General features: G+C 46.3%; 8 protein-coding genes across 9 annotated transcripts, besides 3 other annotated features; 5 read left to right on the forward strand and 3 right to left on the reverse strand.

Annotated features, from left to right (window-relative positions):
- Positions 1–1,393: 1,393 nt before the first annotated feature.
- On the forward strand, positions 1,394–3,137 carry TSTA_122440 (purine-cytosine permease; the record flags this gene model as incomplete). Its single annotated transcript, XM_002482458.1, has 3 exons — positions 1,394–1,615; positions 1,689–1,905; positions 1,973–3,137. 3 exons carry the CDS (start codon positions 1,394–1,396, stop codon positions 3,076–3,078), a joined length of 1,545 nt encoding a protein of 514 aa, XP_002482503.1. The 3' UTR covers positions 3,079–3,137.
- Positions 1,646–1,669: a microsatellite.
- A 167-nt stretch (positions 3,138–3,304) lies between the features above and the next one.
- Positions 3,305–3,340: a microsatellite.
- Positions 3,341–3,567: 227 nt separating this feature from the next.
- Positions 3,568–4,539, forward strand: TSTA_122450 (40S ribosomal protein S29). Its single transcript, XM_002482459.1, has 3 exons — positions 3,568–3,757; positions 4,038–4,098; positions 4,179–4,539. The coding sequence occupies exons 1-3, from the start codon at positions 3,696–3,698 to the stop codon at positions 4,224–4,226; spliced, it is 171 nt and encodes a 56-aa protein (XP_002482504.1). The 5' UTR covers positions 3,568–3,695; the 3' UTR covers positions 4,227–4,539.
- Positions 4,540–4,715: 176 nt separating this feature from the next.
- TSTA_122460 (oxidoreductase, 2-nitropropane dioxygenase family, putative) lies at positions 4,716–6,238 on the reverse strand. Its single transcript, XM_002482460.1, has 4 exons — positions 6,069–6,238; positions 5,724–5,985; positions 5,151–5,652; positions 4,716–5,097 (listed from the first exon to the last, which is right to left on the reverse strand). Exons 1-4 carry the CDS (start codon positions 6,079–6,081, stop codon positions 4,807–4,809), a joined length of 1,068 nt encoding a protein of 355 aa, XP_002482505.1. The 5' UTR covers positions 6,082–6,238; the 3' UTR covers positions 4,716–4,806.
- Positions 6,239–9,317: 3,079 nt separating this feature from the next.
- Positions 9,318–10,010, forward strand: TSTA_122470 (uncharacterized protein; the record flags this gene model as incomplete). The annotated part of the gene is made up of 2 exons (XM_002482461.1): positions 9,318–9,324; positions 9,361–10,010. 2 exons carry the CDS (start codon positions 9,318–9,320, stop codon positions 9,963–9,965), a joined length of 612 nt encoding a protein of 203 aa, XP_002482506.1. The 3' UTR covers positions 9,966–10,010.
- Positions 9,326–9,352: a microsatellite.
- Positions 10,011–11,217: 1,207 nt separating the features above from the next.
- On the reverse strand, positions 11,218–12,305 carry TSTA_122480 (short-chain dehydrogenase, putative; the record flags this gene model as incomplete). The annotated part of the gene is made up of 3 exons (XM_002482462.1): positions 11,218–11,405; positions 11,480–11,708; positions 11,775–12,305. The coding sequence occupies 3 exons, from the start codon at positions 12,303–12,305 to the stop codon at positions 11,218–11,220; spliced, it is 948 nt and encodes a 315-aa protein (XP_002482507.1).
- A 402-nt stretch (positions 12,306–12,707) lies between these two features.
- TSTA_122490 (uncharacterized protein) lies at positions 12,708–14,098 on the forward strand. The gene is made up of 2 exons (XM_002482463.1): positions 12,708–12,986; positions 13,046–14,098. Exons 1-2 carry the CDS (start codon positions 12,791–12,793, stop codon positions 14,014–14,016), a joined length of 1,167 nt encoding a protein of 388 aa, XP_002482508.1. The 5' UTR covers positions 12,708–12,790; the 3' UTR covers positions 14,017–14,098.
- A 669-nt stretch (positions 14,099–14,767) lies between these two features.
- On the forward strand, positions 14,768–16,829 carry TSTA_122500 (folic acid synthesis protein; the record flags this gene model as incomplete). 2 transcript variants are annotated; one of them, XM_002482464.1, is made up of 5 exons in its annotated part: positions 14,768–14,940; positions 15,011–15,036; positions 15,176–15,510; positions 15,567–15,775; positions 15,839–16,829. In XM_002482464.1, exons 1-5 carry the CDS (start codon positions 14,828–14,830, stop codon positions 16,827–16,829), a joined length of 1,674 nt encoding a protein of 557 aa, XP_002482509.1. In that variant the 5' UTR covers positions 14,768–14,827. The 2 variants fall into 2 exon arrangements, with proteins under 2 accessions (XP_002482509.1, XP_002482510.1); XM_002482465.1 differs by lacking the exons at positions 14,768–14,940; positions 15,011–15,036 and having other exon boundaries at positions 15,132–15,510.
- Positions 16,318–19,035, reverse strand: TSTA_122510 (ARF GTPase activator (Glo3), putative). Its single transcript, XM_002482466.1, has 6 exons — positions 18,881–19,035; positions 18,666–18,801; positions 18,430–18,613; positions 17,647–18,368; positions 17,260–17,577; positions 16,318–17,205 (listed from the first exon to the last, which is right to left on the reverse strand). The coding sequence occupies exons 1-6, from the start codon at positions 18,944–18,946 to the stop codon at positions 17,177–17,179; spliced, it is 1,455 nt and encodes a 484-aa protein (XP_002482511.1). The 5' UTR covers positions 18,947–19,035; the 3' UTR covers positions 16,318–17,176.
- Between the last annotated feature and the right edge of the window lie 6 nt (positions 19,036–19,041).

Consider the following 19,041-nt stretch of genomic DNA (forward strand, 5'->3'; position numbering starts at 1 on the left):
CCAGCATCGTAAACATATCTGACAAAGCAATATTCCCACTGAATAACTACTACAACCCACATTGCCTCCTACATGTACTCGACACAGACCACGTATCCAACAGGGACCTTGGAATACCACCAGGTCTCGGCATCAATAAAACCACATACCTACCTAGGTAGTAACATCCTCCACGACGAAATGAGACACTATCTCAAACATTGAATCGTAGATAATGAGCGAGCCCTTCTCCATATCTGCTTCATAGCGGTGACAAGCTTGTTTACCCCGGACTGCAAGCCTAGGAACGCTCCGCCGGCGGACAGGGGATCGGGGAGTTCCGTTTTTTATATTGAGGTGTCTGATTGATGCAAGATCAATCGAGTATTACTACAGAGTACTTGTCTTTGAAATATGAAGGCAGTATTGACATGAAATAAGATCAATATCAGATGCCGAACAGCCTGATTGGACACTCCATATATCACTATCATTTAGTTACGTACATGTTAAGCAGATAATCGATGTAACCTGCGCACAACTAGCCCTGTCAAGCGTAAACCGATCAACCGGGAATCATATTCGCGTTACGTAAAAAGGTTAACAGAGTGGATTGCTGGCCACGATGAAATCATTGTGCTTTGATCTGATGCTGTCAATCTCGAGTATTGCGATCCGATGATGCATGGCTCAACCCTGTCTGATGCATTCCGTTGCATTCACACCGAGCAATGCGACATACAAGATGTATGGGGGCGGGAGCGGCCGAAGCTGTGGCATCGCAGACAGATAGGGGCAAGGATTGGCGTTGAGGCTAAGCGTTGATAGTTCAGAAATATGTTATCTCTATGATCTGAGAGCAGAGAGTCATCCAAGTGATTAATCGCGGCGTATCTGATTGGCTGTGAGGCTTATCAGCGCCACGGTCGATACAAGCAAGTGCTTGCTTAGGGCAGGTGCATATGCCAGCCAATCACAAGCCGCCAAGATCGGTTTTTTCGTCTGAAAATGGACTAGTGCAGGCAAAGCCCACGCGACTGTGGGTCCACCTAACTCTGTGATTGACTATGATTGGTTGAGGTTGTTTCCACTGATAATGGCCCGCTCCTTCTACTTCTAGATGAAGAGGGATACCACCTTCCTCGGTGGGGCGACCTGAGATAATCCCGAGAACAGGAAAAAATTCAGCGTGGTTCGCACACGCGACTCAGCTGTTATATAAAATTCTGCTATAACCCTCCCTTCTCCTCCCCGTCCTGACTCTTTTCTTTCGTGCCGTTGGTCAATCCCCCATTCCTCTTGGGATATGTGCATCCGTTGTTAAAAGAAGTCGTGTGGCCTTTTCTTCTCGTCCGATCTCGACGCGGTGCACTATCTCTAATCCACTTATACAGACGAAATCCGCACAGACAAGATGTCCGGAAGCGACTTGACCGCGGATGTCGAAAAGCATCCCGTCAACAACTACTATGAAGACAACTCCGGCACAGTTCCCGGCGAAACGTTTGAATATGGCGATTCCTGGTACGCCAAAATGCAGCGTTTTGCTGGCAAGCTCAACGTCGAACAGAGAGGTATTGAGCGGGTGCCGGACAACGAGCGAACGGATACGTCCTACTTGAACGTGGGAAGCATGGTGCGTTGCATATGAATATAACCATATAGCGAATGAATGAATGAATGAATGAATATACTGAGACTTGATAAAGTGGCTCGCCGCCAACATGGTCGTGACGTCGTTCGCTATTGGCGTGCTCGGCCAATCAGTCTTCCAATGCGGTTTCGTCGACGGTATCTTGACCGTTTTGTTCTTCAACTTGCTCGGTGTCTTGACCGTCTGCTTCTTCTCCATCTTCGGCGCTCAATTTGGTCTGCGCCAAATGGTGGTCTCGCGTTTCTGGTTCGGCTGGTGGGGTGTCAAACTCAGTATGGCCGATCCTCCCAGCGAGATTTAAGTTTATGATTATCCGTGCTAATTCTGACTGCTGAACAGTCGCCGTCTTCAACGTCCTTGCTTGTATTGGCTGGTCGTCTGCAAACTCGATTGTCGGCGCCCAACTGATCAACGCTGTCAACCATGATGTGCCTGGTGCTGCCGGAATTGTCATCATTGCCATCTGCACTCTAGTCATCACCTTTTTCGGCTACAAGGTTGTTCACGCCTACGAATTCTGGAGTTGGATCCCTACCTTCATCGTTTTCTTGATCGTTTTGGGAGTGTTTGCTCATTCCGGAGACTTCTACAATATCCCCATGGGAGCTGGAAAGGCTGAAATGGGCTCCGTCCTCTCGTTCGGCGCAACCGTCTACGGCTTCGCCACGGGCTGGACTAGCTATGCAGCCGACTACACGGTCTATCAACCCTCGAACCGCAGCCGATTCTGGATCTTCTTCTCGACTGCCATCGGTCTGCTCTTCCCTCTGCTTTTCGTCGAGATGCTCGGTGTCGCTGTCATGACTGCCACTGAGATCAACGGCGGTGACAACAAATATGCTGCTGGCTATGCCGAGTCTGGTACTGGCGGTCTTTTGGGCGCTGTCCTCTTTGGACCCTTGGGTGGCTTTGGCAAGTTCTGCGTTGTTATCCTGGCCTTGTCCATCATCGCCAACAACTGTCCCAACATCTACTCCGTCGCTCTTACACTTATGGTTTTGGCCCGCTGGACTCGCAAAGTCCCCCGATTCATCTACGTTATCATCGCTACCGGAGTATATATCGCCATCGCGATTCCAGGCTACTCCCACTACGAAACCGTCCTGACGAATTTCATGGACTTTATCGGCTACTGGCTCGCCATCTACGAAGGTATCGCCCTCACCGACCACTTTGTCTTCAAGCGCGGTTTTGGCGGATACAATCCCGACATCTACGATCAACCAGATAAGCTTCCCCCCGGTATCGCTGCCGTTTTCGCTTTTTGCTGCGGTATTGCCGGTATGGTTACTGGTATGAGTCAGACTTGGTGGGTGGGACCTATTGCTCTTTATGCCGGCGAAGCTCCGTTTGGTGGAGACGTTGGATTTGAATTGGGCTTTGCTTTTGCTGCGTTTGCATATTTGATTACTCGTCCTATTGAGATGAGGGTTTTTGGACGATAGATAAATTTATATAATGAGGATTTGATAGTTAGTTAATATATGTTATGACATTTATAAGGACCTTTCGTATCCTAAATTCTGTAATACGATAGACCAGCTTGACTACCTAGTAGACAGGACAAACTCCGGAAAATCATGACTCTGTTGATACCAGCCCCGATATCTTGTATGCTAAGAATGATAACAACATGTAGTAACTAGCATATAGTCCAGGAACATCCTCATACTCTCTCTCTCTCTCTCTCTCTCTCTCTCTCTTTCTACACAACTACGTATGCAATGCAATGCAACGAGGTTTTCAATCGAAGCAGATTACCCAATTCAGCCACCCTCTAGGGCTGATGCCCTACCTTCCCTTTCCGTGCTCCATATCACGTGACAATACCCACAAACGCGTGGCCTCGCTTACAGCAACAGGCCATTTCCGGAGCCGTAATGCCAAGCCAGTAACCAAACCGGGTTTAAGGGCACACAAAACTACCAACCTTCGCCTACCGCTGTGGACTAGTTACTTCAAACTCCCTTTTTCGTCGACAAGAAATCGCCAAACGCCCATCCACCAAATCTTTTTTCCAGGTAGCAGCACCCCTGTTGGGAAAAAAACGCAGACACGAAAAATGTCGCACGAGTCTGTTTGGTACAGTCGCCCACGCACATACGGCAAGGGCAGCCGTCAATGGTAAGGATTATTTCTTTCTCTTGGTTGGGCTTGATGGTTGGGGAGAGGAGGATTCTGGATAAGGGGTGGGATTAGAGGACGTGGTCAATTGGAAAGAAGAAGAAGGGCAAGAAAGATGAAGAGAGTGGAATGAATATTGGATTATTAAGATATCGGGTCAAGGATGAGGATGCGCGAAACATATACTCGAGTTGAAAGATGGAGGACCATCAAGCACACCAGCAATTATCGCAAATCGCGAAATGTTACAACTCGCATGCTAACATATTTTCTCTTCCAGCCGTGTCTGCGCTCACAAGGCTGGTCTTATCCGCAAGTACGGATTGTTGGTTTGCCGTCAGGTTAGTTTCTCTACCCCAAATCTGTCGTGTTCCGCATCTTCGTCAATGCATTGTTTGCTAATGTGGAATTTATGATACAGTGCTTCCGTGAGAAGTCCTCAGACATTGGTTTCGTCAAGTACCGATAAACGCCCTACACACCTTCTTTCCTCAACAAACAAAAACAAAAAATAAAACAGACAAATATGGTCTCGGAGAGAACACACAAGGACTTGCGTCGGATCTGAAAGAAAATAAACGCCACTCCCATACGGTTTCTCGTGTGTCTTGAGTATGGGGCTCTGGAATGATTGATTGATGGAAAAAGGAATGGGTTTGATGATGGAAGACAAGACTTTTCTTTTGCCTGTTCACTGCTTATTGTGAATCGAGTATGGCATGTTTTACTTTTTTTTTCGACTAGGATATTCTCAATTTGAATATGGGTGTTGAATGTTGATGAATTTGTTTGTTTCCACAAGTAACATGCTTTGGTTCCCCAAATGCATAGAGGGTAATGGTTCGACTGCGCTGAGGGTAGTGCTACGGGTTCTTAGCTCGGCATATAAAGTCGGCATTTGAGAAAGTTGTATGAGGAATGATGCATACAGCCATACGTACTTTTAAGTCAAGGGAAGTTGTATAACAAACAGATGGGCTATTTGATTATGCTAGGCCAAGTACAAAAATATCCAATACACCGGAAACGAGAAACAAATCGTTATGTATCTACAACTTAGCAATCATCTTATTACCCTTTTGTAACCATGCAGCAGCATCGGTCACGAGCTCATCAACAATAGCCTTGGCAGGCTTCTTCTCCGTGACAACGGCAGAAACTTTACCCATGAGGAAAGGACGGGCATTATCCAAAACCTCCTCATCAACGTCATCGGGCAAGTTCTCAAAGTCGTGTTCGACGGGGATTATACCTTTGGAAGTGAGTTCTTTGATTTCTTGTTGGCGGTTTTCTTCCCAGTTTTGGATATAGGAGTTGTTGCGGACGCGGAGGGGGCGGCCCTGCGTGGAGTTAGTAATAAGAATAGGTAGCCAGAAAGGGAGAAGGAACGTACAGTAAAGATAATGGTTCGGACGTTATCGTCAAATCCGGCGGTGCGAACAGCCTCCTTATGAGCCTCAGAAGCACCAGCCTCATCAGACAGAATGAATCGAGTACCGATCCAAACAGCCGAAGCACCAAGCATCAAAGCCGCAGCAACGGACTGACCATTAAACAAACCACCGGCAGCAATAACCTGCACCGGCGCACCGGTGAGGGGGCTCTTGTGTCCCTGCACAAGCTTTGCGACGGTTGGAATGAGTACAGTGGTGGGGACATCACCAGTGTGACCACCACCTTCACCACCCTGGGCGCAGATGATGTCGACGCCGAGATCGAGGCATTTCTTGACGTGTTTGGGGTGTCCGATCATGTTCATGTAGAGAACGCCGGCCTTGTGAAGCTTCTCAACGACGTGTTTGGGTGGGACACCGACGGCACAGACGAAGAGTTTAGCTCCGCTTTCGATAATGATATCAATAAGCTCGTTGAGCTTTCCTTTGGTGTAGTCATGGCTGCAACAGAAATATACATATTAGCGGGAACATTTGCATGTGATCCCGACGAAAAACAAAAAAGAACATACTTGGTCTTTCGCGCATTACCGCCAACCTGAGGCAAAAGCAAATCAACGCCAAATGGCGCATTCTTATCGTTGAGATATCCCTTTAATTCGTTGAGTTGTTCCCGGAGCATTTCTGGGGTGTATCCGATACCACCAATGACTCCGAGACCACCGGCATTTGTAACAGCAGCAGCGAGCTTCGGGCCGGCGGCCACGTTCATACCAGCTAGGAGGACAGGGTGGTTGATCTTGAGAAGATCGGTGACGGGGGTGCGAAGGACCTCTATTATGGAATATATTGTCAGCTCATCTTTCAGTCATCGAGGAGGTGACTGCTTGTTATCAATGCGCAGAAGGAAAACCCACGTGGAGATGCCATGGTTACACGATGTATCGACGTTGGCCGTTTGGTATAAGGATATGCGAAAGATTGAAGACAGAAGATATAAAGCGTGTCTAGACAGGATATAAAGGCGAATATGAAAGAAAAGATGAAGAAGATATGTACGTGGAGGTCGGCTATGTAACTTCAGCGTGACCGAGGCACCTTTTTAGGGAGCAGCTTCTGATGGTATCTGCCGTGGTGGGGTCCGAGACGGAATGCCTCGGTTCTCCAAAAGCTGGGGAAGCGCTCGCTGATTGGTTGGGTTTTGGACTATGGCCTGAGGCAATTATTCTGAACTTTACATAAAATTCTTTGAACCTTCTAGTTAAATTCATGTTATGTGGTAACGAAGTGCTCTGTTCTGGACTCTTAGCAAAGTAGCTATTCTACATGCTTACTCATTGAATGGACGTGTCGATATTACTTGTACACTGTACGCGCTTCGCTAGCCCACAGATCTCTGCTTATTCTAGGCTCTAGCTTACTAAGGCAGTAAATGAGTTAGGGCATAAATTATTGTGAGAGACATTTTGTCTGCAGTACCTCTTTGGGTGCCAGAGAGCAACTCACTATACGACAATCACGTATTGAGAAGGCGACGTCGTTTAGGCTTCTCCGCCTCCTGGACGCCAAGTGGTCATTTAACCCGCTCTCTTGTCGGCCGGCGATCGATTCGAGACTGGTGAAAGTCTATAAGCATGACCCGACTCAGTTCGTCATTCCATAGCATGTTTTCAAGCCTCAGATCCTTGTACACGATGCCTAGCTTGCGGATCTTCCTTTCTGATCTCGAGATCTCCTGGGCCAGCGTCAAGCTCTCTGCTATAACGCTGTTCCGAAACTCCTTCCCACCCACTCAACCGTCCCCCTATTGACCACTAGAAGGAGGCGTAGAATTTGTTGGACGTACTTTAGATTTTCATTCATATCCGTAGGTATTTGGTGGCCGGTTAATGATATGTTCCTAAAAATTCATTGGCCGAAGACCTGACTGGTCTTCTTTGACTCTGAGCTTATGAGGCGGCTTGTATTCCATTGTGATCACCAAGGTATCGGTGGGCCATCGACTCGATGGATACAATATTGACCTGGTCTGGGATGATGTGTAATTGACCCATCAACAATGATTGTCGTCGTCATTTCCTGGCTCGTCCAAGGTATTCGCATGATTATCAAACATAATGCCATCTCCAAGCCGAAACCTCTCTCGGGCACCTGGTATTTTGCACAATTCTGCTATGAGATCATGGACATTGTCTTCAACGGCTACATGCTTGTAGAATTCATGATCCCTCTCGCTCCGCACCTCTCGGAGCGTTAAGCTTCGATGAATGCCCTGCAGCCCAGCCAGAGATGCAAAGTCTTGGGGGCGCATCTTTTTCCGCTGGTTGCAGGTAAGTGTGAGCAGCATTATATACTTCTTGCTGCTTTACCGGACAGTCTGACCACAAGCAATGTCGTGTTGGGCAGTATTTCCCAGTAGGCGGTGGGATTTTTCCCTTCGTTGGCTTGGTTGGGGTGCCGACTTTCAACGACGAGAAAGTAAATTATGACAAGATTGGGTGAACTCCGTAAAAGGTGTCGGTCGAATCTGTGCTTCCGCCTCCCTGTATAGCTCTGCTTCCTGCCTGGGTAGCTCTGCTTGCCGTTGAGAGAGCTTTGTAATCGGGTGAGCTATTGTCAGCCATCAGTCCGGATAATGGACAGAATAGAATTCATGAAGGAGGTAGAATGGAGAATGATACCTAGGTAGTAAACATGCATCGTAAACAACGCGTGAATGGGCGGTGACACTTTACGGGCTACAGACGGACTCAGTCACCGTTCCAGCCAATGATAATCGGTTAACTTTCCCAGTCTTGGTATCCAAGATGAACAAGTAGACATTAAGATCATAGTAGACCACTTGAGATGATACATCGGCTAGTGACTCGAGAACAACATTACCAAGATGAAGCATGGATATGATCCATGATAAAAACAAGCAGAGTCATTGAAATGGTCATATTCAACGTGTATGGAATTGATAGACATGTATAAAGATGTTTTATCTGGACGGAACACTATAAACTTCCACAGCTGCCACACTTCACATGAGTAGATCACTCTTCTGTCATCACGAATGCATCGACTACGATGGATTGAAAACAGAGATAAAAATTGCTCGAAGTTTCAAACCCGAACAAGCAGAACTTATATCAGGGGATTGTACTCGTAAGTTCGTCATGGACACTGTTATAATCAGGTTGCATATTAACATTATATCTAGCTGCAGTCAAGTGCATGACTTACCAAATCGAGAGCCTTAATCAATACCACAAGTATCTGTCCAATGCTATCTGAGGCGAGGTGTCAAAGTACCATGTATGGCACAGTGGTCCCAAATCGTTCAAAGATAGCCCAAACTGGGAGCAGAACATATACTGGGAGGCTGCCGATGAACCAGAGCTACTCTCTTTCTTGGGATTACTGATCCAGTGCCACATCGATCTACAAAGGTTGGTGTAAAACCGTAAATTCAAATGGATTCGAAAAGATGCTGCAAAAATTTAACAATCTGGTGGACGAATTCGACCAACGGACTTGAATGGAATCACAAATCGAAACTTTCAAGTCGAAGCTGGCAGAAGGATAATTTTCAATGTACGTCGACTCAGTGCGCAAGTTGAGGCGAGTTGAGGTCATGATAAAGGCGACTACCCAAGTTTTGACGACGAGGACTTGTACTTCACCATCCTCAAATAATCTTGCACAGATTTGGTACCCTGATCTGACGAAGAACGGTGGTCATGTGGCGCTTGACCTGGATGTTGCATGTGGAGTCATATGAGAAGACAACTCTACACATTGCACGCAATCCTTGAAAGTGTTGACAAATTCATACAAGAAGAATTAAGGCGTACATTAAAGCCACAGGTCGATCACGCACGAAAGACAAATTGATGCTGTAGCGCTGGAGCTTTGTTATTGTCCTGACTCGGCTCTCGATAATACATGTTTCAAAGAACTGCCTCAATAAGCTATTTGAGCTCATGAAGTCCACCTGCCATATTGGATTCCCCAAGTTTGACTATACCATTTGGGTCGTAGGTGGAATGCTTGTCAAAATGAGTCATCAAAACTACTCGCGACGCATTTCGAATCCGACCCCTACCATGCTGCAAATGCCCTAATTATCTTCTATCTCTCCTTGGTCGTATCCTATCCGAGTTCAAAGATGATCATTCACGATGAATTGTTTTTTTTTTTTTTTTTTTTTTTTTTTCACATCAGATGTATACTGGAAACACTTTCCCATCCACAATGCTTCTCGTTATGGACTACGAAGTATGCCAACTTTTTCTGGACCATATGCCACTAGTTGGAAAGCGCCACTTCTCTCAGCCTACATAGAAGGGCGTCTTAATAACTGTACACCACTTACTCTTGCTATAGCACATGGGCATGCAGAAGTGTGTCAGTATCTCGTGGACGGGTTCAAGGAAATCAGGAAAAATGCTCCACGGGACTTCTGGATCACGAATATTCGAAATGGAGAGGATATAATCAAGGGTATCTACTCGAACATCAATTCCTGCCAAGCTTTGCCTCTATACGGCCCTTTCAAAGATTATCAAGGAGCGCACGGTGAAACTGCACTTTATGCTGCTGCCAGCTCCAGAAATTATTCCGCAGTGTCGTTCTTATTGCAGAAGAAGGCGAACGTTAACATCCCGAAGAAGTCTCGTGGTTGGAACCCCCCTTCATCGTCGCCGTTATCAAACGATATGGGTCGATTGCACAGCTCACTGAATCCGGCGCAAATAAAGATCATAGGAATCGTCTTGGTCGGAGAGCAGTTTATTATGCAGAAGCTGGGCGTTATAAGGAGAGCATGAGTATTTTATCGGAGGAAGGTCACGGGCAAGAGACAAGTTGTCTGTCCCATATCTCTTCAAATTTACCCGCTAGTGGCATCGAGATGAGTAGACAAAAATCCATTCGAGTACATTTGGGCGATGTGTCCAGCTACAAAATGTCATTGCGCTTTTAGAGATTGAAAATCTGTACGAGGAACGTCTGCCTAAATGTTGTAAACCTACAGTGATATTGCATAGTACCTTGGTTTTACGCAAACAATGTTAAAGCCCATGGCAGTCTCTTGACCTTGTTTTGCTTCCTTGTAGAATTTAGAATCTGTCCAGGTGCCTTTACCTTTGAACATCCAAGTAACCCTTTACTTGGCTAACGTGCATTCCACTTCGGGATAAACACGACGTGTGTTGCTCCACTGGTACCGACCAGCCACAAATCCATGTCGATACGAGGTCCTAAAAACGATTCAGACCATCCAAGCTCGAAGACGGTGACAGGGTAATCCGGACTATCGAGATCAGGCTCCTTTCTGGATCCTGCTTCAGGGTTAACTTACTGGTTCCTGAAGTTCAGTCCAATCTAGCTACTAACGAACAGTAATAGCTCTCTTTATATCTATATTAATCCCAGTTTCATGCGTATTTAGCATATTATCCAGGCTGTCATTTCGATGGATTCGTGTTTTGAGTTCTCCGTACTGTCAAATATGCCCGCCTCTTTTTCCTTCGCACACCCATCTTTTCGGATTGATTATAAAGATGAATTTTAGTAGCACCGTTGGCCATTTCAATTCAGAAACATATTTGCTGAGGAAAGTGATATATATCGATGGCCGCAAGGGGTATTTTACCGCAAGGAACGCTGTAGAGCTGGTGCATTCTGAAGGCCAGATCTGTTACCAAGTCCGAATGGCTAATAGGAAGTGAAGAAAAATGTCATCTGTTAAAAATGAAATAAATTGATATATAAGGTTGCTTCACGTCCCAAAACCGAGTCAACTTCTAGGTATCTTGACTTGAACCCCAAGAGGCAATCTGTATTTTATATCACCAAGAGAAAATGGGTAAAAGGAAACTACTCTTGTTATTGGGAGTGCTGAGGTTTGCGAAATCGAACGTTGGCCATACCTATATAATGTATACAGGAGAAATTTTTCAAGATATGCTATGTAGTATTATCAATAGACATTCGCAACTGGTCACTAGTTGATCTTCTGTTGAAAACAAAGAACCAAAGTAAAAGGTTGACTGAAAGTGCGACTGGAGTGTGACTACCTCATGCTAGGTTGGTACCGTTCAAGCCAGAAATAGAGGTTCGTAGAAAATAAGGATCTTCGTCAATTCGTTTTCGAAGCTCTCCAGAAGCAAGCTCTTCAACGTCCCAGGATGCCCAAACGAATCTACCATGTAGGAACTTGGCTTCATCAGTCGCAGTCCAAACTGCAAATGCGCCACAAAGATCGTCTATCATATTGTTAACCCTTTGAGCAACTTCTATATGTGACACAATCTCCAAACTAGGGCTGGACAAGACTTACCACTGTCAAATAGCTCCCTGGGAATCTTTAAGCCCACAGTTTCCCATCCTGTACTATAGATGTAGCCTGGATGAAAGCTGATTACCTGCATCTTTTCAGGCGACACGTTCTGAGCGGTAAGCTGAAAGAACATTGTACCTGCCATCTTGGTCAATGGATAGGCAGGACGGTCGCCAACCCCCGGATACGCTGTCATATGAATAACGCTTGATGACACATTGATCAAATACTAGTAAAGCAAACCAATTAGTCCTTACTATTCCGTCAATCTCATGGGACACATGCCACCACACACCTTTTTCTTATCTCCGGGCTGATTGTAGAACTTCTCCGTGAAATAAATTGGGGACTTGACATTGATCTCAAAATCCTCCCAAACGCGAGTTGCACCAAGCTCAGTCATCGATTTGGGCACTGAACTTCTGCCAACATTGGCGACTAATACGTCGACATTAATACCTTGAGTAGCTAGATACTCCCAAAAAGCATCGACTTGTACCAAATCGACAACGTCAACAGAGCGGGTAATAATCTTGCTACTTGTGCGAACAAGTCGGGCTTCTTGCTTGAGATCAGAGGCAGCCTTCTCGAGGACATCTGCACGGCGACCAATTATAATAATGGTATCTACTGAGGCGCGGATAAATGCCTTTGCGATGCTAAAGCCTACTCCAGTACCTCCACCGGTGACAAGAACAACCTTTCCGGTCTGGCTCAGCTCAGGCCGCGAGGGTGAGATAGCCGGATACGGCTCTTTGTGAACGTTTTTGGTAACATTTGTTGCAGAAAGGCCTCTGAAGACTTGCATCAAGATTTCCGGATCCATATTAGCCGATGTAGGGAAGTTCTGTAATGAAAAAATAGAAAAGAAGGGAGTAGTAAGTAGGAAAGTAATGTTGAGTAAAGAATTTGTAGAACCCAGAACGCAGGAAAACGCTACGTATTTATAATCATTGATCCTGACTGCAATGGGATATTTGGCAAATAGCATTATCCCCTTTGATAAGCATGTCTATCGAAACCAGCAACAAGCTGTAGTTAGTACTAGACTTAAGTTAGGGCAAAAATCCACTAACCCGCACCTGACCCACAGCGTGGGCAGCGATATGGCAATACCATTGGCTGATTTAAATCTCAAGTGCAGAGACTAACCTGAAACGGATAGCGTCCGCAGACTGGCCGAATCTAAAATAGATCAACAAGCTTACTTATCCAACGGCATCTCTTCGAAAGGATTAAGCGTGAATCAGGCATTGTGCTCATTTTCGAGTACGTTGTGCTAGATTTTTACTGTTTAAGGCATTGAAAGACATGGAAAATGCATGTAAGCCCTGTGCCACGGCAAAACGGAAGTGCGAGAGACAGACACCACAATGTGCGCGTTGCCGCAGACGAGGCATCGAATGCACCTACCCCCCAGCAAAGCAGACTGCTTTCATCTTATGCGAAGATGACCACTCGTCAGCTCAGGAACATGGTAGTATTTCATACGTATTTTCTTCAGATAGTGCGCTCGACTCTCAACTGTCTCCCTATTCTCACTTCAAGCACTCATTGTATCTACAGAATCAACCTATACTCGTTCCGAAACTCTACCGTTGCCAAGTTGGCCCTGTACAGTGCCAGCCCCATCAGATATTGGCCTTCTTGCTGTATCCGCAACTCGACTGGTAGCCAGTGACCAATTGATGTCATATGTCGCTATGCTCCGTACCTGGCTCACACAGTGGGTGGACCAAGGCAGCAATCCATTCATTCATGCTTCTCTTTATAAAGCACGAATGCCCTCATGTATGCAGGATGCTTATACGGCTTTGTCATCATACTTCCTTAAGAACCCGACCAACGAGCAGACTATATACCACATCCTAGAGGACCGACTCCAGCGGTTGGTAGACACTCAAGGCGTCGAGGAGTACGGGCCAGCAAAGCGCCAGCATGACTTGAACTCAATTGATCATCTAGCTAGGGTCCAGTCTCTACTAATATTTGTAGTTATGGCGCTGTTTGATGGCGATATCCGTCTCCGTCATTTTGCGGAAAGCTATATCCCGGTTCTTGAGATATGGGTGGAAGCAATGATTGATCATACTAATCAGATGTTATCACTTAGTGTTGGCCCTGAAAAAGAGAGACAGCTCTATTACAATCTTAATGTTGAAAACGCTAATGACCGCCAAAACCTCAATTGGCATTGTTGGGTAATCGCAGAGAGCACTCAACGCACGTGGATGATGGCAGCAGGGGTTCAGGCTATTTATTCAATAATGCAATCGGGAAAAGCCCCTCCTTGTCGAGGCCATATGGTTATAACTACACGACCAGGAGTATGGGAGGCGTCATCAGCTTTGGCTTGGAGTAGGCTATGCCTGGAGACGAATACCGGCATCATACAGATGTCAGAAGCGGATCGGCTATTTGCGGAAGCTGCACCAGAAGAAGTCGATGACTTTACAAGGGTTTTTTTAGAAGCGACATATGGCAAGGATCGGATGGAAAGATGGGTTTGTGACAGGGAAATAATGACTGAGTCGTGAAAACAAGTGAAAGTAACGTGATTATATATTGTCGTCACTGTTAAGGGATTCTCACTCTGGATACACTTGATGCATCCCTACTCTAGCAAATTGTCTTCGCCAGTTATCCTGCAAATATGATGCTATTTCCCATGGATATAGGGATCACACAAGATGTCACACTGTCATTTTTTGTTGCTATTCCCCGAGGCATCACTCAAGAATATAACAACATAATGGTGATATCCACTCCGGGGTCTCATATGGTATGTGTCTATCTTACGAATGATATCGAAAGATTTGCTTACATCTAGAAAGCCAAACCTCAAGTTGGTCTAGGAAAGACGGAGCTTTTGTAGCATGCTACGGCGGTAGAATCCTCTATGCAGGTACCTGCTTTCCCAGGCAGCCCAACAAATATCTGGGTTCCCATCTTCTCCGACGACTGTAAAGATATTTTTATTGCTGAACTAAGGACATTCTGGTTAACGGCTTCAGCCGCTTGAGTAGCTTCTAATCGCATCAGAAAATGAGAGAGTCTGTCGGGAAGTACTTAGATTGCTTGGTTTTAAGCAAGTAGCGTTTCGCACATCCTCTACATTACTGCTAAGATATTTCAGGTGCTAGTACTTAGAATTTCCTGTACATAACTAGAAAATTACAGCCAACTCTGTAGAACATGCAAAGCAGGGTTAGGGTTATTCATCTAGTGGGTCCGGCTCCGGACCAGATTATTCAAATGAAATCTGCCATCAGAGATCCTTCTGTCTCCAGATGAAATGATCTGATCAGATTGTCGCAAATTAGCCAACTTGCGTTCCTGGCATAAGTCATGGCGACCAGGGCTGTATATAGCTTCCACAACCTCACCAATTATACAAGACATAACGGTGCAATTCGTTCGGCAGCCAGGGCTCGACAGTTTTCAGTAACAAGCGCTAAAGGGCAAGATCCCTGACAATCCCATTCCTTCTATCTATGCGACATTGTATTGTCCTTCTAACATTGGTTCCAGATTTCAATTTATTACAAATGGGCCGAGTAAGCTTCTCTCCTTGCTTCTTTCTTCACTGACCAGTGAGATGCGCGACTTGCATACGCCGCGCCACGTGTGGCAATTCCGTATACTCTTTCTTATAGCTATGGAATGAGCCTTGACAAGCTAAGAAGCCATCTTCAGGATCATTGAAAAAGCGGATATTTGCACAATCACTATATGCGCCAATAAAGACGCATTCACCGCGAACATCAACTACGCAACTACAGTCTGCGAGGAACTTTTCCCAATCCAGGATGGTGGCTACAGAAGACGAGCGCGACAACGGAAATGAAAGCAGCAGTCACAAAGCTTACATTGCCCTAGGCAGCAATATAGGTGATCGCATTGCGATGATAGAGCGAGCCTGCGCCGAAATGAATAAGGCGGGGATCAAGGTCAAACGAACGAGCTCACTTTTTGAGACGGCGCCCATGTATGTTCTTGATCAAGAGCCTTTTTTAAATGCGGCTTGTGAGGTATGATTTTACACTGTCTTTCCTGCTACCGAGATAATATAGTGACCATCTGAAAGGTCGAAACGACTCTTGGACCTATAGAGTTACTTGATACCCTGCAAGGCATTGAAAATGGTCTAGGACGACAAAAGATCATTGACAAGGGTCCACGTAGTATTGACCTTGATATTTTGCTATATAACAACGAGACCGTGTCTCATCCTCGATTGAATATACCGCACAGATTGATGCTGGAAAGAGAATTCGTTCTACGGCCACTCTGCCAGTGAGTCGCCTTCAGCTCGCCGTGCCATGGATGGACATAGTCACAGCTAACGCTCATATGTAGACTGATACCACATGAGAGAGTCCCCTTACCAGGAACGAATCTCACATATCTATCTGCTCTTCGATCTTTACCACCATCCAAGACAGTCCCAGTCGTGACAAGTCCCCTATCACCACACATCCCACCGCTAACCCCTTCCGACCCCCAAAAAAAAACAGTCGTCATGGCCATTCTCAATGTGACACCCGACTCCTTCTCCGACGGCGGGAAACACTACTATTCAGGCGAAAACTTCAACCCCGAACAACTAACCTCTACAATCCGTGAATTCATCACAGCTGGCGCAACAATCATTGATGTTGGTGGTGAAAGCACACGGCCAAACGCGACTCAACTTACCGCAGAAGAAGAATTGTCCCGCGTCATACCCGTCATCAAACATATTCGGTCCCTGCCAGAAGCAGCCAATGTAGCCATCAGCATCGATACATACCGGGCACGAGTCGCGGCTGAAGCATGCCGAGCAGGTGCCGATATCATCAATGATGTATCAGCCGGCACACTGGACCCAAACATGTTATCCACCATGGCCGCAACTGGCAAATCAGTGATATTGATGCATATGCGCGGTACACCAGCGACAATGAACAAACTAACCAGCTACCCCAACGGCGTCATCAAGGACGTGGGCACAGAACTCCTAACCCAAATCCACGTGGCAGAAGAAGCAGGAATCCCCCGCTGGCGCATGATCCTCGACCCGGGTTTAGGATTCGCAAAAATAAAAGACCAGAATGTCGAGTTGTTAAGAAATCTGACCGCATTGACTCACGGGATCGAAGGGTTAGAAAGTTTCCCTTGGCTGATTGGGACAAGTCGCAAAGCTTATATTGGTCATATTACTGGCGTTGAGAAGGCGAGTGAGAGGGTTTGGGGTACGGCGGCGGCTGTTACAGCTAGTGTTCAGCAAGGGGCTGATATTGTGAGGGTGCATGATGTTAAAGAGATGGGTCAGGTTGTTAAGATGGCAGATGCTATTTACCGGTCATGAATGTCGCCTGTAGATAAACCAAGACATGGATGATATATTGAAGTCGTGTCTTGGGCACAGCTAGCGCACTGTTTGTACATACGGATATTCAAAACTTACGGCGTAAGAGCATAACATGTATGTCTATATCTCAATTTGAACCTCATTACTAAGACAATATTGTATACCAAAGATGAACAGAGAATAGCCAGCAGGATACTTGCGCGTTGCTAACAATCAGAAACAGAGAACCCCAAACATTAACATCGAATTTTTGAGCGAGCAAGATGATTAAATGCTTAAGTGGGCCGGAAAGTTGGAAGATGAATGATGAATTTGGTATCTGTAAGAAACATGTCGTGAATCATTTAACTGTTAAGATAGCTACGGATAGCGCCTGAAACCCCCTATTAGTGCGAAGAACGTAACCAAGAGAGTGAACGGGACAAACCTTGTAACTTCGTAGCACCCTCGCCCAGGACTTGCGTCAAGTTCTCCAAGTCATCACCAGCAGTAATTCCGAATCGACGAACAAAATCCTTCGCTGCGTTCTCGAGATCGCCGTATCCGTCGTCAATAGCAGGGTAGTCCTCTTCAGGCCGTCCGAAGTATGCATTGCTGGAAATAGATGTGGCGCCTTCGAAATTGTTAAGGCGAGTCTTGGCCTCTGCCTGTGCTGCAGGGTCGAACCGATCTCGGCCAAAGAATTCGTCTGATGAGATACCTTTCTGCGACCCGAAGCGAGTTCTGTTTTGTTCAATTTCCTCTTCTGTAGGCAACATTGTCAGAAACGGCAAAAAGTTCCATTATGCAATATTGAAAATAGTATGTAGCTTACCATCGGCAGCCGATCGTTGAGCAGGAGCGACAGCGCCAAACCCAGGCTTCTTTGCAACAGCAGGCTTCGATACCTGTCCAAAGCCCAGACGACTCATACCCATTCCAAGACGCTCCATTTCGCTTGCACTCTTTTCAGGCGCTTTGCCCGTTGAACCAAAGCCACCTCGAGCAGGGCTAATAGGAGTGGGAGACGCAATCTTCGTGGTAGCCGTAGCCTTCTCCTTAGCTTCTAACTCAGCTTGTTCGGCTTCGGGATCATAACCCAATTTCTCTATACGTTCGGCCTCCTCCTTTGCTTTGCGCTCAGCTTCCTCAAAATCGATCGCATCACTGCTCACGACTTTCTTCGCGCCGAGTTTTGGGGTCTTCTTGGAACTCAATATACTGCCCTTCTTAGCACCAGCACCAGTGGGACCTTTTCTAACAACGTTTCCTGTTCGCACAGCAGTAGGAGGAGGTGAGGATGTTTCATCTTTATCACTGGCTGAAAGAGGTGATTTCGACCTTGCTCCGTTCCCGTTCGAGCCCGCATTCAAAAAGGGAGAGGCAGTGCGGCTGGCGTTCGATGGCGTACCAACTCGGGAAGGTGGATTACTAGGACGCTTGATGACTGGCTTATCCCAGGAAGAAAAGAAGTCGTCATCTGGTTCGCCGGCAGGAGTTGCAGTGTCATCACCAGGGGTACCCGCGACGTCTGTCACCACGACTTCACCTGGATGTCTGAATTGCCTTATTAGTCTCCGTTACGCATTTAGACCCTAGAGCAACTATAGATACTAACTCTTTCGCATCTTGAGCAGCTCTTCGCTTAAGCTCTTCCTTATATTTCACAGCAGCAGGCGATTCATATTTGACGTGGGGATCTTTGCTGGCCAATGCAGCGGAACCTCCGTGCGATTGGAAAAACTTGGTGGCCGACTCATTTCCACCGACTTTCATTATACGGAGTTGTTCCCATTGCCATTCTATACATTTAATCAGCGCAAGTCACATTATCAAACTGGCGAGAAGGCATACGGTCGAGATTCGTGGAGCGGACGAAGGAGATATGAACACCGAGGTTACGATGATGAGACGAACAATCCAGGCATAGGTAAATACCAAAGGGCACAGACGACCATGTTGGATTCTTCGAGCCGCAGTCAAAGCATAGCTATAATACAATCAAAGGGTTAGCATGCACCGACTTGAGCAAAAGGGGGTTTTCTTGTTGGCGGGGTGGCTTCACTCACCCTGTTTGCAGGCTTGGTCTTCAACTTCTCAAAGATCTTCTGCGATTGCGCCTTGGTGGCACTCATGGTTATTGGCGATATCGATCACAGTATCGTTCGGTCGGACAAGAGTACTGGTTGATGTGTTTTGTCTTGATCAGATAAAATGTTGCGGTGACATT

Source organism: Talaromyces stipitatus, genomic scaffold, assembly GCF_000003125.1.
Source record: "Talaromyces stipitatus ATCC 10500 scf_1105507295555 genomic scaffold, whole genome shotgun sequence".
NCBI classification, from domain to species: Eukaryota; Fungi; Ascomycota; class Eurotiomycetes; order Eurotiales; family Trichocomaceae; genus Talaromyces; species Talaromyces stipitatus.

Bases quoted from the DNA above. Each gene is read 5' to 3' on its own strand.
- TSTA_122510 (XM_002482466.1), bottom strand. From the start codon at position 18,946: ATGAGTGCCACCAAGGCGCAATCGCAGAAGATCTTTGAGAAGTTGAAG. The intron at 18,614-18,665 runs GTATGCCTTCTC...TTAAATGTATAG, and splicing joins CCGCTCCACGAATCTCGACC to AATGGCAATGGGAACAACTC. The intron at 17,206-17,259 runs GTTTGTCCCGTT...AGGGGGTTTCAG, and splicing joins GGGTGCTACGAAGTTACAAG to GCGCTATCCGTAGCTATCTT.
- TSTA_122490 (XM_002482463.1), top strand. From the start codon at position 12,791: ATGGAAAATGCATGTAAGCCCTGTGCCACGGCAAAACGGAAGTGCGAG. The intron at 12,987-13,045 runs GTGCGCTCGACT...TTGTATCTACAG, and splicing joins ATACGTATTTTCTTCAGATA to AATCAACCTATACTCGTTCC.
- TSTA_122460 (XM_002482460.1), bottom strand. The intron at 5,653-5,723 runs GTATGTTCTTTT...TTTCTGTTGCAG, and splicing joins GGTAATGCGCGAAAGACCAA to CCATGACTACACCAAAGGAA. The intron at 5,098-5,150 runs GTACGTTCCTTC...AACTCCACGCAG, and splicing joins TCCGAACCATTATCTTTACT to GGCCGCCCCCTCCGCGTCCG.
- TSTA_122450 (XM_002482459.1), top strand. From the start codon at position 3,696: ATGTCGCACGAGTCTGTTTGGTACAGTCGCCCACGCACATACGGCAAG. The intron at 3,758-4,037 runs GTAAGGATTATT...TTTCTCTTCCAG, and splicing joins GGCAAGGGCAGCCGTCAATG to CCGTGTCTGCGCTCACAAGG. The intron at 4,099-4,178 runs GTTAGTTTCTCT...TTTATGATACAG, and splicing joins GATTGTTGGTTTGCCGTCAG to TGCTTCCGTGAGAAGTCCTC.